We start from the raw sequence: 18,740 nt of genomic DNA on the forward strand, positions 1-18,740 counted from the left end.
AGGTATTTCTCTCCTGCCTGTCCTGATGGAAAGGCAGTGAACTAAACTGAATTGCTGCAATGAACTGAATTATTTATGTTCAAAGCAAACAGTTATTGTTGTCTCTTACCTTGAGACCACAGGCAAAACATTGGCTCCTCACTTTAAAGGGCCAATGTGTGGGATTTAGCACCATCTGGTGGTGAGCGTACAAATGACAACCAAAGGAATCCTCCTCACTCCTCTGACACTTTTCAAGCCTTGAAATCTTGAAATAACCACAAACATACATACAATCCTCCAGAAGCTACTCACACAGCTAAAGATCAAGTTAAACACAAAATATTTAATAAAAGAGACGAGATGTCAACATTAGTGTAGAGTGTTAAGAAGCATTTGTAGGTTGGAGATATCTCATGTTTTCCCTCTTAAGTCAGAACAGATGAAACATCTGGCTCCACTAAACATGTTAGGAATTCTCTTAGTGATGTGTGTGTTGTGTTTTTGTGTGTGATCCACATTTCCAGTTGAGGGTGCAGCCTCTGCACAGAGTGTATGCCTTCCCTGTCCAGCAATCTTTCCCAGCAGTGTGTGTGTGTGTGCAGGAAAAGAAGCACTTCTGTGGAAGTGAGCAAGGAGACTATGATTCACCCTCCACAACCTGACAACCACACACAGACACACACATATATTACATACTATTGGAGATTTGAGTTTAAGATTAACAACTCAAATCTACTTATGGTTTCAAAAGTATCTTACTTAGTTGGCGATAAAAGACCTCTGTCAATGATGTTATTTTAATAGTAAAACTGTGTGTGTGTGTTCATCTTCCTTATGCATTTGCTAGGTCAGCTCTCTACATGTCAGTGTGAGAGAGCATGAAGGATTCTCTCTAATTCTCTTTGTGCCTCGTTCCCACAGCAGAAGCACAAAAGGTTTACACATCCATAAACATTATGCTATGTGCGTATATGCTGTGCGTCATGGAAGCAGCCCTCCCCCATGTGTTATGTATATGAATGAATGGCTTTTACACAGGGAATGGCTCCTCCCCAGGAAACCCATGACTGTACTTTCCAGAAATAGAGCATTACTTGCTTGAGGTGGAACCTATGCATCAGCAATGGGTTTCCAGAAGGACTAAATATGATGGAGACCAGGTTGGAGCTCAGGCTGACAGAATTACTTCTAACAAAGTCTCTTCTTAGTGAACATTCGTTTCAGCAAACCTGCGCTTTTAGTTTTACCACAGTACAATGTACCTGAAGGAAAAACAGCACCAAATGCACCTAGACACACATAGGCAGAGCAAGAGAAAAAGATGTAGGTGGCGTGACGCAAGAAATATGAGTCACTCAGACAAATCTGTTACAACACACAGCACTGTCATAATATACCTCTCCAATAGGTCAAGGGGATTACTGCTCTCGCTTGACCAGACATGGGGACACAGATAATTCGAAATATGTTTAGAACAATCCTCTTCTCAGAGCTTTACAATTAAAAGCATAGCAATAAAGATTGTCATTGTTCTTTCAAACTCAGAGATGTGATAATGTAAACAGCCATAACTATAGCAACACAAACCTGCCATCCAAGATGATTATGCATTTTCAGGATTTTGGTTTAGAGCAGCAAAATAATGGTGAACTAATATTTCAATATGCAATATTAGGATATTGCCCATATAAGTGTTTAGGTTATAGATGCAGCACTGTGCAGCACAAGTCCAGTTAAATGAACTACAATCATGTCTCCAAGTGTCTTACAGCTACACAAATCAGACTCATGTGATTTAGAAGATTAACACCACATTGTGCAACTGCCTCCACAAGAGGGTGCAAAAACCTGTCTTTACATTGGAGAGCTGCCAAGTACACGCCGAACCATTGCTCAATCCTGTATGTTATATCAATGGAAAAAAAGAGTCAAACCTGATAGTATGTTGCAGCACTTTCCATTAGAACAGAGATAACCATGCCTGATAAGTCATGGTGAAATACTGATTCCTCCACGTTGTTTCACAGAGGAAACACAAAGCTGTAAAGTTGCACAATTGCGAGCATTGCCAAGGTGCAGTTATGGGGTTTTCTATGTGTGCAATTAGTATGGAATACGGCATTAACACAGGGTAATGTTTGAGAATAATTGCCCCCTCAAAGTGCTTGCAGACTTTGTTTGCAAACACTACGGGAGCTTTGGATTACACACACACATTGCCCAGATGGGACACAGATGTTTAATAGACAAGGTCAAGGAGTCCATACTGTAATTGTCTGCTGCACCGTTTCTCAGTATTCTCTGCATTGTTCAGATCAGCACATCCACATAAATCCTGGAAATTTCCTCTGGAATGGAAACAACGTCCTACTCTCACAGACCTATTTGTGTTTTCTTTCTAACACACACAAACACACACACTGCTGTTCTGTTCTTGTGGTACACTTAAGAGATTTCGACTCACGAAGACTTCACCCACACAGACACTGATGTGTAAGAAAATCTTCATACAAGACTGATGATATCATGGATAGCTGTGACAGTCACTCTCCAAACCCGTGATCCAATTTATTTCCTTCTTATTCTGACTCTGTTCCTGTCCTTGTTTCTGGAGGTTTCCACAGACAGCGCTGACAACGAGCCAGTGTTTATATGACTGATATAAAATCCAACAGAGCGATGATGGAACATAAGGAGAGGAGGAGAAGGTTCTAATCTCATTATCTCTACCTAACCTAATCCATCAGAATCAACACCTCCAAGTCATCCACACACTTTTTCACATTTGTGTCCCCCTTTACATCACACACAGACTTGCTCATTGACAGAAGGTGACTAAGTCCACATAAAAAAAAAACAAAGATGTCGGATATGCAAGACACGATGCTGCTGGGGTCAGAGGGAATCAAGAAAACCATCCTCTATGGAGGGACCGGAGACATCCCAAAATTTGTCACAGGGGCAAAGGTACTGTGTGTTATCACTACTTTATTTCTGCATCATAAATACTGTATGTCTTTAAGTTCACTTAGCTACCATATTATTTCACTATGCTCACTTCAAAGTGGCACCATCTCAGTGGCAATTTGGAGCTGTGATGGGTTGAATTAAATCTCACATGTAAATTGAGCCTACGCTGCTGATGTCAATGCAACATTTGTGTGTAATTTTCATACAGCACACAGCATCATATAACCATAAAGACACATGGATTATATATATGGATATATGGATGTTAGTTTATTAATTTAATTTATCCATTTTAACACCACTGCAGTTCAACAATATACATGAGGAGGGAGACATTATTTAGTTATTATTTAGTTAATTAATTATTATTTAGTCATCTTGAGGTTGCCTTATAGAGCCTGAAACCTTCAAAGCAAACACTAAACCAAACAAAGCAGCAAAAGCAAGGAGCAAACCTGAAACAGAACTGGGCTTATATGCAGTTAAAAGAAATAAGATGAAGGTGGAAGAGGGCAGGAAGAAGGAGAACAGATCTGAATCAGTAAGTTTTAAGGGAAGAGAAGCAGAGAACTGAGACATGTCAGTAATGATATTAATTCATAATCTACAGTGAGAAGACCGTAAGCACACAGATGAATACAAGATGGATCATAAGCAGGGTGCGTAACATTTAAGCTGTTGCAATTCCCAATGACAGCCAGTAGAGGGCGATAGAGGACTTTCACAGTATTAATGTAAAATGATGGCTAAAGGAATTTCAGCTATTGTTTATTTAAGACAATATGTATGTTTCCTTGTGCTAGGCCCTCTGAGGTGTTTTTGTGACTGAGGTTTGTCAAAAATAACACGTTATCTTTGCCTCATTCTCTCTTCCTCTTTCAGTTTTAATAATTTGTATTTTTACCTGCATTTCAGGCAACAATTGTTTAGACCTTTTAGTTGTGATGTCACTTATTATGCCTGAGATCTATGATTTTTCTTGTTTTCAGGTGACGTTCCATTTTCGCACCCAGTTGTGTGACGACGAACGTACGGTGATCGATGACAGCAAAGTTGTGGGGACGCCCATGGAGATAGTGATTGGGAACATGTTTAAACTAGACATCTGGGAGACCCTGCTGTCCTCCATGAGGATCGGTGAGGTGGCAGAGTTCTGGTGTGACATTACTGTGAGTGTTCGAGTGAAGCTCTAATTATTATTTATTTAACACCTTGTTTCCTTGTTCAAAGTAGATCAGTACAAATACAATGATGCAAAGTAGCATCCTGAGATCAGCTACACCATACAGATATATGATATATGTAGGCATTAATCATACCTCTGAATACAGGTTGACACATGTGTACCTTATGTAATCTAAAACTTATGTTGTGTCTGGTGTGTGTGTTTATGAATGTGTGTGTGTCGCACTCTGTTAGAGACAGATGGGTTGAGGCACACTGTCATTAATCCACAGCAGCCTCACTTTTCCCTAATCGGCTCTGACTCCTGCTGAATCAGCACTACTGACTCCCCTCTACTCTGATTAGATTTGATGGGGCTTAGAGCATTTATTCACTCTGTGCAACATGACTGCGCCACATACATACAATCTGCACTATCACTCCCTTCCAGTGGAGGGCAACCTTGACCTGTTGAACAGAGGAAACAGGCTGTGAAGAATCTTAACAAAATATGTTAAACTATCATATCTTTTGCTCGTCTCTCCTCTCCAGCACACTGGCATTTATCCAATTGTGTCCAAGAGCATGAGACGCATTGCAGAGGGCAAAGACCCAGTCGACTGGCACATCCACACATGCGGTATGGCTAACATGTTTGCCTACCACAGCCTCGGCTATGACGACCTGGATGAGCTGATGAAGGAACCAAAGCCGCTCTACTTTGTCCTGGAGCTGATCAGGGTGAGAACACGCACCTCCTCAGAGGGATGTATTCTACTAATGCATGAGAGGTGTTTATCATGATGTTTTAAAACCTGTATGTGTATATATGATTGACAGGTGCAGCAGCCAGGTGAGTACACCAGGGAGTCATGGGCTCTGAGTGATGAGGAGAGGCTGAAGGCTGTGCCGGTGCTGCATGGCCAGGGAAACAAACTCTACAAGCAGGGACGCTTCCAAGAGGCCATGCAGAAATACAAGGAGGGCATCATCTGCATCAAGAATATTCAGACAAAGGTGATCATGAAGGACAGATTTATCCACTCAGTCTCTGCTGTGTGTTACTAAACAGTCTCCTCTTTAGGAGAAAGCATGGGACGTCCCATGGCTGAAGCTGGAGAAAATGGCCAACACATTAACGCTTAACTACTGCCAGTGTCTACTCTGCATAGAGGAGTACTATGAGGTCATCGAGCACACAAGCGACATTATCAACCAACATCCAGGTGTGTGTAATCAGTTTTTTTGTTGTAGATTATCACCTCGCATCTAGTTGATTTATGAGTGTAAAAAGCAGTCGTGCTGTGTATTACATAGCATTACTTTTATACGTTAGGCATGTTTTTATGGTGTGTGTGTAATCTTTTATGGTAGCTGTAAATGTATGTTTCATATGCCTGTTAAATACTGCTCCTATAAAAAAGGCTGGTGCCTGCATGCATAGTCTCCTCTAATCCTACATGCGTATGTTTGAATTTGTGTGTGTGTTCAGGTGTGATTAAGGCCTTCTACTTGCGCGGGAAGGCCCACGTGGAGGTGTGGAACGAGGCGGAGGCTCGGCAGGACTTCAGCAGGGTGCTGGACCTGGACCCAGGCATGAAGAAGGCTGTCAAGAAGGAACTGATCCGGCTTAATGTGCGCATGGAAGAGAAGAACCAGGAGGACAAGGACAAGTACAAAGGCATGTTCTGAGCATGAAGTGAAACTTAAAAGTGACCTTTTATGTCTACAGGCAGCCCTGCACCCTGACGTCCACACAGGCTGTCAGAGTCTAAGAACATCATACATCATAATCACAAACTCTTATTTGGCTCATATTTTCTGGATTTTCTTAAAACGTGCATGCAAAAATCAATAAGTCACTAATATAAAAGTAAAAGGAATGTTCATATGCTTTCTAGCCAGGCAGGAAATAATAAGATTGCTATCACTCTCAACAATAGATCTGTATGCTAAGCTAAGTGCTCTGTCCAAGGAACCAGCGTGGTAATAAGCAGAGGGCTTCCTAAGATGCCATTTTCCCCTGTTACCAGTCATTATGCTAAGCTAAGCTAATCAACTGAATGCAGGTGGCAGTGTCCAAATCAATGGTGATTATGGTAGAGGGAGAAACAGCTCTTGTTACATGCACATGCAGGTTGATTATTGATTATACATGAAGTCTGACTGTACTAACAGGGGAGAGAGCCAAAACTCTGATGTCACTGATCGTTGTCAACCTGTCCATTTCTGAGTCTGCTAATAAAAAGTGGCTGTTTTAATACGTGTACTTTTTAAGTCTTGCATGCACATTGCTTTTCCACAAGGTGGAGCTCTGACTGTTTCAATACCACCTTGAACTTCATTGCTGAAATCATCCTGAGCCTCAGCAGCTTTACCATCCTGTGGAGTCCAGGGGCTCATAAAATGAACAGCAGCCGTTTGCCTCCTCTCTTTCCTTTGTACGTGCAACTGACTGCATGCAAAAGCATCATTGGAAAACACTTGTATTGGTGCATTGAAACTAAATATTAGATCAATGGCATGACATCACACTGAGAGCTCACTTTGATGCAGGGAATCCCCATTCATTACTAACTGTGCTGCACCATCAACAGTTTATAGTGAAGTGCAGCAGTCACCCAGGGAAATAAAGCTGACACTAATGCACCATCTACTCGATGAAAAGCTGGTCAAAGAAACAACACTCAAGCTCTACAGCACAGCACATTTCATCCACCCTTGCCACCTTATTGGAGAGTCGTGTCTGTGTGGCTAATATAGGCAAATACAGAAGATGGCTGTAACATGAATATAATGGAAAATTCATTACATTTGTCGAAATAGATTTTTTCCCCAATAAATATTCAACAAAAAACGCAGACCTGGATTTTCTAGGTGGTACTGAGGAAATTCGGGTGTGCATATGTATGTCTTTGTCACTGGGCACCATGGCCAAACACGTACAGAGTAAATTCTGCATAGCAGCACAATCCGCCGCTGGCCGGCTTTCCTCTAAATCCTGGTGCTGATGTTGGGAAGAGGAGGAAAAGGGAGGGAGGAGGAGGGGAGAGGAGGAGGGGGAGGAGGGCGAGACATCCCTGCTCCAACAACAGATGCGTCAAGTTAACCAGAGAACACAGATTTTAAACCGGAAAAGCCACTCAGTGTATTTTGGAAGACAATACTCACGTGTAGCTGTTTTATGAGTTTTTTCTCTGCTTTTTATCATGACCCTCAATAATATGCTACTAGCCTGTTTATCCAGGGAATGTACATAGTGTTCAAAAATCACATGTCAATCATTAAATGAAGCTTTTACTTCGTGTTCATCACCGGAAGCTCTGCGTTTAAATTGGGTGACTTGACAGTAGTCCCAAGTTGAGTATACAGTCGCTGTAGTGCTGCGGTGTTTAGACAGCGGAGCAGAGCAGGAGACAGAGGAACATCTGGGGGGTCTAAGACGCTACGCACGTATCGACTTTTATTTTGAAAGGGGAAAAACCCTATAAGACACTTTCCAAAGAACACGCACACTTAAAGGAAAGTGGTGGGACTGTATGAAGCCGGGGAGACAGAAGCTCTTGGATCTGGATGTATCAGACAGGACGAAAGGTTTTCTGAGCCCGTCTGGGAATGAGGCGAGCGGCGGATGCGAAGAAAGAAGAAGGAAAGTGATCCGGGTGGAAGAATGATGTGTGGAGGAGTCACGCTGCCTTCCTCAGATTTTATTCGTTTCTTTTAAGGGCGTTGATCTATCACAAGTCACACCACCTTTACATTAATCTCACTTGCAGCCATCAGTGCGACCCTCCTGGTTATTCAGTCAAAGTTGATCCCAGCCTGTGAGTACTTGCATTCAGCTTTATTATGGGATGTCTGCGTCCTCTGCCTTGTAATCAATTCTAAGTCGGGTTTACAATTATTTATTTATTGATATCTTCTGACACAACTGAGATCTGACCATGGCAATCAATATGGACACCAACTTCCTGAAGTCCTTAGAAAGTGATTACACTACGGGCACGGGCACGGACTTTCTCAAGTCCAGTTCGGGTGAGGGTGGAGGAGGCACTCAGCCTGACTTCCAGGAGACGGAGAAACTGCTGGCGGTGACCACGGAGCCTGGAGGCAATGGGATGAAAATGTCCACCTCCTTCACGGTCAACACGGACAACGACAAGTGCACGGAGGCCGACCAGAACGGCCACAGCGTGGCCGCAAGATCGGGCTCTGTGGGGCAGCTGGCGGCCACCGCCCCCCTCTCCCCATCCAAGGCGAGCCTGAGCCGCTCCTCCACCGGAAACGCTACAGTGCAGGAGGCCCAGAATCCCAAGGATTACCTAATCCTGGTCATCGTGTCCTGCTTCTGCCCCGTGTGGCCCATCAGCATCGTGGCACTGGTGTACTCCATCATGGTGAGTATGTTTTATTGATCCAACAAAACCACCAAAAATCTATATTGAAGGCCTCTTCTGGAGCTCAGAATGGGGCAGCAGGACTGTGGGGGACTATAGAGATTGAGTATCTAAGAATAAGTAAGAATAGTGGATCATATATTTGAGAATAGTCTGTGAGCAGATGGAATGACTAAAAGGAAAACATTCACCCTGAACCGATAAATAACAATATATGATGGTATTGGGGGATGACATCTTAAAATGATTTTTCTGTTCAACAAGTGTGTTTAAAAGAAACAAAGTCACACTGTGCCTCATCACCTCCCATCCCTAAAGCTTTAAGTGATCTCTGTTAGTGCCGCTGCCACTCAGCTGCTGCTTGTTCAGCCTTTAGAGACGCTGACAGTCGATTAATCCTCTCAGAAAGTTCAGGATGCTGGAAATGCTGATACAAGATACAGCTAAGACACCGGAGCCATGTCAGGCTGCCACAGATGCCTGAAGAGCCGGCTCTGTTTAGTACACTTGTTCAGTGCTGCATGGTCTACAATCTGATTGAGTTTATGATGCTGAGGCTGCACTTTCATGCTGTCACCGTCTGCAGTGCTGAAGCAAAGATGGTGGACCTGTGATTGAAGGTAGTGAGAGCTTAGATTGACAACCTTTTGTTTTACTGTCTATGTTGCCATGTAATCAGACAATCAAACCTAAGGGTACATATAAAGTTGTATATTCATATAGTGCTTTTTTCTTACCTACTGTAAGTGCTTGTGAGCAACTTAAGTAAGTGTCTTACCCAAGGACATGGCATACAGACAGGGTGGAGGATCAAACCGCCCCAAACCTATAGGTACATATACTATTTTAAAAAAAATGCATGCATAGCAGAAATCCTGCTAAAAAAGCTTCTACAAAAGCTGGTGACAACACAATTTCTGGTGTTTAACATGGTAATTGTACAAATATATGATTTTTAAAAATATAAAATATATATATATATATTTATATATATAAAAATTCAGATTTGTCTAATTTTTATTTAGACAGAGATAGATGGAATTTTGCTCTTTAGAAGACAAATATCTGCCCTCTGACAAGTGTTTGCAGTAAGTACCAGGAGTCCTTTAGTGCCATCAGTCATGTCTCTTTCATGTCAGGACTTTTTTAACTCCTGCTGGCGGACGGCTGCTTAGTTTCTTTTGGCACAGCCATTTGTGCTTTTCGGCACAGTTTACTCTAGACACTTTAGATCTATAGAGAAACAAAGCAAAGGCAATGCAGTAAAGCCATTAGTTCTGTAATATCACTCCTGTGGGCACTTCACACCAAAGGGAATATCAGGCAGTATCCACAAGACAGCCTGTACTTCCCCGAGCCATCATCATGAACCCACTGACATTCACAAGTCATCTGCTTGCTAATGGCACAGAGAGAGAGAGGGAGGGAGAGAGAGAGGTGGGGGATTTGACAGAGGGCATAAGCAAGAAAAGTGAAGAAGGTAGAAACTGGAGCTGGCCACTAACTCAATAGAAGGCGAGAGAAGTCAATTTAGTTTCTCTGCAGAGGGCAGATTGCAGCAGTTAGCTGGCTCTGTGGCAGCTATCAACATAAACTCTTTCCTGGAGGTAAAGGAAAGGGGATATGAGCCTCCCAAAGAAGATCAAAACATCATTCTCTACAAGGGCAGATGGGTGTGAGAGAGACAGCAAATGGCCATAAAGTAGTTCCTATCACTTGATTAGAAAGGAACTGAATCAGATACCGCAGCCATGTCAGATAAGTGCAACTGAGTCAGAACAGGAAAACAGAGGTTTACAACTCTCCCTATGAACAAATGAATCAAAAGTAATGTGGTTGAAACCACATGATGCAGCCCTAGAGTGCAACATCACTACTAAGTGCTAATATTCCCATCACTCAAGTGAAATAGATACTTCTGGAAAGTTGAACAGAAAAAAATGTAGTTAATCAGCAGAGGAAACTGTCCAGACTCCAGGAAACTTAAAAAAAAGAGTAGGAGCTTGATGTATAACGCTTCAGCAGTAAGGTGAGAGCTGGCTTTGGTTGCATTGATGCTGTGCATGTAAAGCTGCCTTCAACTTTAAGTGACTTGGATTAAAGCCACACTTACTTCCCCACTTTTACTTCCCCCTGTTCTGGATTCTGGATTCTTTTTGGCTGTTTTTAAGACATGGCTTTGTTTTTTCCTCCTGCTGTACTAATGCAGTTGGAACATGAATCAATACATGTTTGCTTGACAGATGCAGTCCATCAGAATAGCCCAGAAAATAGGACCAGCTGTGCACACGGAATCTGACCATACTGTATGTCACTACTGTTTTTTGGATGTGGACTTACAGCATGCACTGGTTTTGAGGTTTTGAGACATAAACTCTAAATGTAAATGCAACGTTATAACATCAAAAAGAAGATTGGTTTCTGTGCTTTGATCATTTAAAGTGTACAATTTAATCTTGTAGAGAGTCAGCATCTCTCTCTGTGCTGTGGTAGGTGGTGCAGTGCTAACAGGAAACAGGACAAAGTTACATCCATCATCATCCACCACCACTTCCAGCATCAGGACCACCTAAAAGCCAAGCTCCAGCTGGCTGCCGCCACAGATGCTCTGATGAGGAAGGCTTGTGGCTGGCAAACAGGAAAAATGTGCAGTCAATTATGGGGATTGGAGGGGCTGAGGTAGTAGGTTTTTACAGCCTAGACTAGCCTATCCCAGTAATAGTAATGCCCAAACTGCAGGAACATTATTGCACGCTCTGCAGATCTGCCTGTAAAATATGGACTCGCAATGCTGCACCAGAGGGATGATTATGTATGTGTGTGTAGGTAAATTACTTCTTATTAGCATTCAAATACTGCAGACACTGTAGGAGAGCACCTCATATTGATATTACCAGTTATATGAAGCTCATCAGAAACCTACAGAGAGAATAGAAACCTGGTTTATTTATTGTTGTGAATGCGATGATGTTATCATTCCACAGAGAATAAAACTGAATGATCTTGCTATCATGCAAAGTATGATGCTACCAGCCATGTACATGTCTGACAGTCGAAACTGAAGACCCTTCCCCTGACCCATACTCTCTTCATGTCTGCTCTCTGGACAATACATCAGACTATGACTACAGGACAAGGGGGTGTAGAGGCTGCTGCGTTGTTTTCATGAAAACAAGTCACATGTGCATCTTTCAGGCTCAGTGGTGGCTGCTGCATTTACATGAGCACAGTGCTAGTTTGTAGTAACTTTCTATTACTGGATACATGTGATGTTTTCATTAATACTGCACATCACACAATGATGGAAGATGCGTCTTGCAGAGTACTTCTTTTGCTTGGTGTTTCCATATTAGTTACTTGACTAAAACAGATATGTGTTAAAGGATGAATAATTACATCCAGGATTTTGTTTTAAATAAAGCCTTATATTGATGTGCCAGTTCTACACTTTTTATAGGCATAGGTGTGTCTGTTGTGCTACCACCAAAGTTAGCAGAATTGTGTTATAAGGTCGCAAGCTAAGGTACAAATACAATTAAAATTTATGAGGTAAAGCAGCAGAAGTGTGCCATCGTGGGTCTGACAGATTTGATCATCTGGCTGCATTGAGTGCTTTGCAATTTTAATGGAGATTCGAGTGTAAAGAGACTAAAAAGCTCTGCTAGCTGCCCCAAGAGGCCGCAGTGCTCCTTACACCCAACCAGACAAATGGAACAGAGAAGAGACTTGTCAAAAAAATGACTACAATTACTAAATTATAAATTCCTCTCAGACATGTTTTTTTAGCTTTCATGTTAATTAAAAAGTCAGATTTAATTCATATATAATTTTTTAACAAATTAAATTTAAAAAACCTGGAAATGAAAACACAGGAAGTAATGCACCTAAATGCAAATTAACCATCCTAATTTTATCACAATGCCCACAATGGCTCCAGGTTGTACACGACTCCTCTCTGCTGGTTCTCCATTATTAATGGTAAGACAGAAAAGGCGCACTTACTGACTTACACCTTCCTCTGCTGATTACACAGTATGAGCGCATGCAAGCAAGTGAGTAGAGCGGTGTATATGCATGCACAGAGAGCACAGTGAGCACTGGCTAAGACACTCTGAGGCTTGAATTTCCCATTCAGAAAACAAATATGAGGCGTACTCCTGCTGTGAATCTATACAGACAATCAGTCAAGCAAAGGGGTGCCTCCCACTAACCACACACACACTGATGTCCTACAGGCCCTGAACACACTGGGTATATTACACACCAATGCTGACATTGAAGGCTTCCCTTGTTTCTTTCTTTCCCTTTTATTTACGATGGATGGACAACACAAGCATCTCTTTTAGAGCTCCATTTTTTCATTAAGGTTTTCTCTCTGAGCAGGCAAAACGGCAAGTGTTTTCTGAAAGAGATTGCCATTGATCTGAAGTGCTGATGCTGCTCTTCTTTGTGATGTGAGTCAAGATCAATACAGGCTCCAGTGGGATTTTGTAGCTTCACATTGCTATGCTGGAAGTAAGAGTGTGCCCCTGTGTGTGTGTGTGTGTGAGAGAGAGAGAGAGAGAGAAAGTGAGAGAAAGCGAGAGAGAGAGGAAGACAATCTGCCATTTTATGTTCATTGTCAGGAACCAACGGTGATGTGTGCAACAATTTAGCTGTTGTGGCTTTTATTGTTGTGAGAATTAGTTATTAAAAGCATCTTAAAAGCAATGACACATGACAGTCATAGAAAATCAGTGAGTTTTAGCATATCTTGCCATATATTTAAGTATTTCCTGACTTCCGCAATGGCCCAGTCTGCTCTGACAACAATAACCTACATATTCTACTCCTTGTGTAAACTTGAACATAAAAAAACATGACAGCTGTATCAGGGTACTTATTACTGATTTAAAAGTAATTCTCAGCCCAGCAGCACCTGTTTCACTATAACAACCCTCCCAGGGCTGTGTCCCCACCCATCTGCACCTGAGTGCGAACACACTGCCACAGACCACCTGGAGACAGTGAGGCTCATGGGAGTGAGGGTGACCAGGGAGGATGAAGGGGAGGAGAAGGAGGAGGGAGGGCTCGCTCTCTTTCTCTCTGCAATGTAATCCTATCTGATTCTGAGGCAACCCCAACTCTATTCCCATAGTGCTGAATGAGTGACTGAGGCAAGAAGACAAACATATTGTGGTTTCAGTGACACTGTTTTGGATTTTTGTTACGCTGAAATTATTATGTTTCACTTCTTTTATTTGACCAGTTAGACTCATTAATTTAACATCTCCATACAACTAAACTGGATTTCATGCACTACATCCTGTCCAGATTTACAGTATAACCTATGTGTAATTTATGGCCTTACAAATATACAGCTGTTTAATTTAAGAGAGTGGGGAGACAACCATTTCCCACATAGACTGTAGCCGCTTGGTGACATATTCAGCACCGTGGACAGCTCCTTAGCATGCGCTTTGTATGATGACATTTCTAATGCTGTTTCCTCACAGTCAGTCCAGGCTGGGCTTTTCCAGCTCACCAAACACATTCATGTGAGATACACAGCATCAGGACTCTCTCATAGAACCAGTGCAGAACATTTGAGGATTCAGATCCATCATACCTCACACACATGCACATAAATCATCCTGTCTCCATATCTGCAGCATACATAAAGCCATATACAGACAGCATTAAAAAGATATACAACCCCTTCGCACTGCTGCGCTCACCTACTCCATGCAATTGGCTCTGCTAGTCACATTTTTCCATCAATCCCAATCTGCACGGCTGAAATAGACAATTTCACCATTGACAGCTGGGAATAAAATATTGTTGGTATTTTAACTTAAGGACCTGGCCGAAAGCACCAGAACATATTCCCACATTGTGCGCATGTCTTTTTCTCCTAAAAAAAACTTCACTGTCAATAAATGGAAAACCACCTGATAAATATTTTAAAGTGTAAATCCAAGAGCTCTGCTTTACAGTAGAGGAAACATTCTCCATGTTTTGTACTTGAACTGTAAACCATAACATTTGTCGTTTGTCATAATTTTCCAAATATGCTCAAACATCACAGCTGTCTACAGACTAAAACTGTAGGAGGGTGGAGGCTAACTACTGTTAAAATTTAGTAGAAAAATTAAGTCTACAGAGAAAAGCAAAAAAACTGCAGGTCCTCAAATGCACCGCAACTAGGGTGCCTCCAAAAGCCAGTCAGTCCCGACACATATTGTACAATGCAAAACTTTAACTTTCCTGCTCTACTACTAAAGACCATTTTAAAGCTTCAGTGTCTTCCTGTATAGTACACTGTGTGTCTTGTGACTTTATTTTTAAGACTGTATTTTCTGTCTCTAGTCCAGAAACAGCCTGCAGGCAGGGGATATGGATGGAGCCAGGAGGCTGGGAAAACTTGCTCGTCTGCTCAGCATCGTCTCCATTGGCCTGGGCGTGATAATAATCGTAGTCTACGTCTCAGTTTCAGGTATATTCAGAAGTATATACAAATTAAAATATATGAAATATGTGAATCCATACACTATGAGGAGTCGTGCAAGACATAACTCACTGAGGACCTCTCACATGTATTCTTGTTACATACTTACATACATGCACACACATAAACGCACACGTGTTCAACATGTGTGCGTATGTAATATATATGATACTACTGTAATATGATACTACCACACAAGCATTTTTCTATGTCCAGCACATTTGTTGTGTGTGTGTGTATGTGTGTGCACATGTGTGTATTGGCTGTAGTGATTCAACTGCACAGATAGTTTGACAGTGATTTTCTGCTCTTTCTGTTTTTTTACAGTAATCCACAAAAAAGAACAATGAAAGCCAAACAACAGCTGCAACAACAAAGGGGGGAAAGCCCAGTTCTACAATAAATACATTAAATAAAATTCACATCTTTATGCCATACTGTAATGACATCATGGCCACATAAAGAAAGCAAAAAACAGACTCCTAAAATATTGTCTTGCAGCAAGTAAACAAACGGAGGGAAAAAAATCCTCCAGAGATGCATGCATTAGAATTCAGTAACATCTGCTTGACAAATTAACAAAAATCCTGATATTAATGACTAAAACAGGTTAAAATGAGAATGCAAGAGATTGTAGATATGTGTGTGGTCAGAAAGACTCCAAAATCATTTGGAATATGAACTTTCAAAACTGAAGAGGATGATCTGCGTACAAGAGTGAATGCTGAGACTTTTTTATGTCTGGGATGGGGATCTAAAAAAAAAAAGGTTCAGCTGCATATAATCCTCATATATTCCTTACTGAACCTCTTGCATTCAACACATATACAGCTACAAATGTATTTGGAATATGGATATATGAATATATGGATAATATATATAGACATATACATTGTATATGTACATTTTATAACATGTTTGTATGCCAAGTGGTGCTGGGTTTGCTAAGATTGTCACAAAGGCTGCTTTGTCAGCATGTGGATTGTCGGTGGGTTTGTGAAAGGGGGCAGGGAACACAATTTTTATTTTTACCTATTATAATTTTTTTCAACAAAAAGAGACCAACTGCATGCCTGAATGTAGATAACCAAACTTCTGCCTTCATTTTGACTGTTATTAACTCTGATATATCTGATTAAGGAGTCCAAGTGGCTAGCAGGTTTGCACATGGAAGTGATTTGTGTACATTATGTGACTGAAAGGCAAAAAAACTGTAAATCCTTTTGTTTTGCTCTTGTCTTCTAATTCTTTACCACATGACCTTCCTGTTCCTTCATCTTAAACTCTATTTTACTTTTCTACACCTTTTACATCACCATTCTTACATTGTTATACATTGACTGTTTTTTTTTTAAATCCCCGCTCCTGAAATATATTTATATGGAAACTATATATGCAATATGTACGCATGCTGTGGGCCAAACAGGCTTGAACACATATTTTTATTTTATTTTTGTAAATATAGGGTTTGACTGGTAACAAAAACATTGAGAGAACTTTCATTAAAGCACCCAAATTGTCTGTGTTCACATTGTCAGACATAACTGTATGAAGTTCATCAAGTACGGCTGCATTGCCATCTCATAGGCTTATTGTCCAAGCACAGAAACAAGTTTATGTTGCATTCAGCAAATTGTATGTTTGTGCTTAGCTTTTCTACTAGTGTTAATGTTTATGTTTTTCCACCATCTGCAAATTCAAATGAGGAAACATTTGGTTAAAATTAATGCCATTTGATGAGTTCCAGTGGCTGTTCAAGGGCTCATATGAGTAAACACCAGCTAGACTATGCAGGAAAAGTGATTCCACCATGTCCTAAACTACAAATTAACAACTCTATTTCAATTCATTCTTGTACATAAAAACAAAAAATCACTTTATCCAGACATTTGAAAGCAGCACAATCCAAAGATTCTCCATGTTTACTCTATTGTCACTCATTTCTTATCTCTAAAACTGATGGTTAGGAATGGACCGCCTGGCATATAAGCACTGCTAATCTAAGCAAAACAGTTCAAACCTTCATTTCATTTCTGTATATTCTGTGTTTCTGTTCCAGTATAACTGTATGTGCCAGTTCTCATCTCTGTGGTGTACGTTTTGCATGCCAGGAATAAACGTTACCATGCATGGTCTAAGTCTTTTGATGGTTATTTATAGTAACTTAATAGTGACTTATAGTTCATGAGCCCAGTCATGCTGCCCTGTTAATTACTGAAGATTAGCAGCAGGTCAAGATTTACCAAGTCCTGTGAAGCACCTGAACTAAGCATCCTTGACTTAATAAAGTGTGTGTGAAAATTTTCAATTTTCAAACCATAAGCATAATTCCACTCATTTAGATAACAGCTTGTAAGATTAAGAGGTATCCTTGTGTACTGTAATAGAACAAAACACTACACATGTACATGTAATGAATGTGTAATGTTCCATTTCGATGGTGGCTAAATCATAAAGATTAATTCATCTGCAGCAGGGTTATATTGGACTGCACTGAACTGCACAGCTGTTGCTTTATTAAATCTAAACCTTGCACATACGGTAGGCACATGACTCAGCCTAAGGGAACACAAACACCATTTATCACCACCACAACCGGTTCAGACTGTAGATTACAGGGGAGGAAAATGAAAAATTCATGGCAGATTTGTTTTCTGTTTTAAAGCCAGCTCTCTTCACATACACAGCAGTGTAGTGACCTCCACATATAGGTGCAGACAATGTTCAACTCCTAGCTTCTACTCTCAAAATGGATTTTAACATGTAAATAAATATTCACATCAGCCGAGAAATGATACATTCATGCAGTGTGAGTGGCTAAGATGCTCAGGAGTTGCACCTAAGCAGTGTCCCGACAGCATATACACTCATCTGATCCAAATTTAGAAGATGATTTCCCACTGAACTTGTGTAAGAGTGGCTGTTTTCAAGACATTTTATGAGACTTCAAACTTGTAGCTTATTTTGTGAGGAAGGCATGTGAGGACACAGCTATTTATCCTCCTAACTCCATTGATGTGGGATTTTTTTTTTGTCTCAAACAACTAACAGCGTGAAGCACATTGATGTTTCTCACACAGCACATTTGTCTTGTTTTCACACTCCTACACCTTTTTCTCTGAAAAAATGAACAGCTTTGATGCAATCTCCAGAAATGTGAAGATGGATTTATCAAAAACCTTGTTATCTTGATCACTTTGGACAATTATGATGGCATAATGACTGCTGGGGACCACTTTGGAGATGTATGCTCAGGTTTTGCTTGAACTTATGTAATGTACTATATCCATCCATCCATTTCCTTAACCCACTTATTCCAGCAGTCAATAGGGGAGACACCCTGGAAAAAGCCACTCAATCGCAGGCACAACACAGACAGACAAACAGGCACTCAGGCAGGCAAAGGGAGAACATGCAAACTCCACACAGAAAGCCAGCTGGATTCAAACCAGTAACAGTTCTAAACGACTGCAAAACATGTTATATACTACAAAATGCTTACTTAGAAGGAACTGCTTGAAATTAGGTTTCAGGTTTTATGTTAGGTTTCAGATGAGTTTTCTGTTTAGTAAATTGGTGCTGACCATGAACCCCAGTGTCCCGCGCTCTCTCCTGAAGAAGATGATGTCCTGCCACGCCATCCTGCTGGTGGGATTTACTCACAAATAAGAACGCTCTGTTCAGTTTTTTAATCATTTTGAAAAATAAAATGTTTAAAATGACAATCTAGTGTTACACAC

At 41.0% G+C, this 18,740-nt stretch overlaps 2 protein-coding genes across 2 annotated transcripts; both read left to right on the forward strand.

Annotated features, from left to right (window-relative positions):
- Positions 1-2,844: 2,844 nt before the first annotated feature.
- On the forward strand, positions 2,845-5,904 carry aipl1 (aryl hydrocarbon receptor interacting protein-like 1). Its single transcript, XM_028420206.1, has 6 exons — positions 2,845-2,949; positions 3,942-4,121; positions 4,669-4,857; positions 4,957-5,133; positions 5,201-5,342; positions 5,609-5,904. Exons 1-6 carry the CDS (start codon positions 2,845-2,847, stop codon positions 5,806-5,808), a joined length of 993 nt encoding a protein of 330 aa, XP_028276007.1. The 3' UTR covers positions 5,809-5,904.
- A 1,574-nt stretch (positions 5,905-7,478) lies between these two features.
- On the forward strand, positions 7,479-17,138 carry trarg1a (trafficking regulator of GLUT4 (SLC2A4) 1a). Its single transcript, XM_028419864.1, has 3 exons — positions 7,479-8,513; positions 14,862-14,988; positions 15,328-17,138. Exons 1-3 carry the CDS (start codon positions 8,061-8,063, stop codon positions 15,348-15,350), a joined length of 603 nt encoding a protein of 200 aa, XP_028275665.1. The 5' UTR covers positions 7,479-8,060; the 3' UTR covers positions 15,351-17,138.
- The last annotated feature ends 1,602 nt before the right edge of the window (positions 17,139-18,740 follow it).

This window comes from Parambassis ranga, chromosome 13 (assembly GCF_900634625.1).
Source record: "Parambassis ranga chromosome 13, fParRan2.1, whole genome shotgun sequence".
In the NCBI taxonomy this organism is placed as follows: domain Eukaryota; kingdom Metazoa; phylum Chordata; class Actinopteri; family Ambassidae; genus Parambassis; species Parambassis ranga.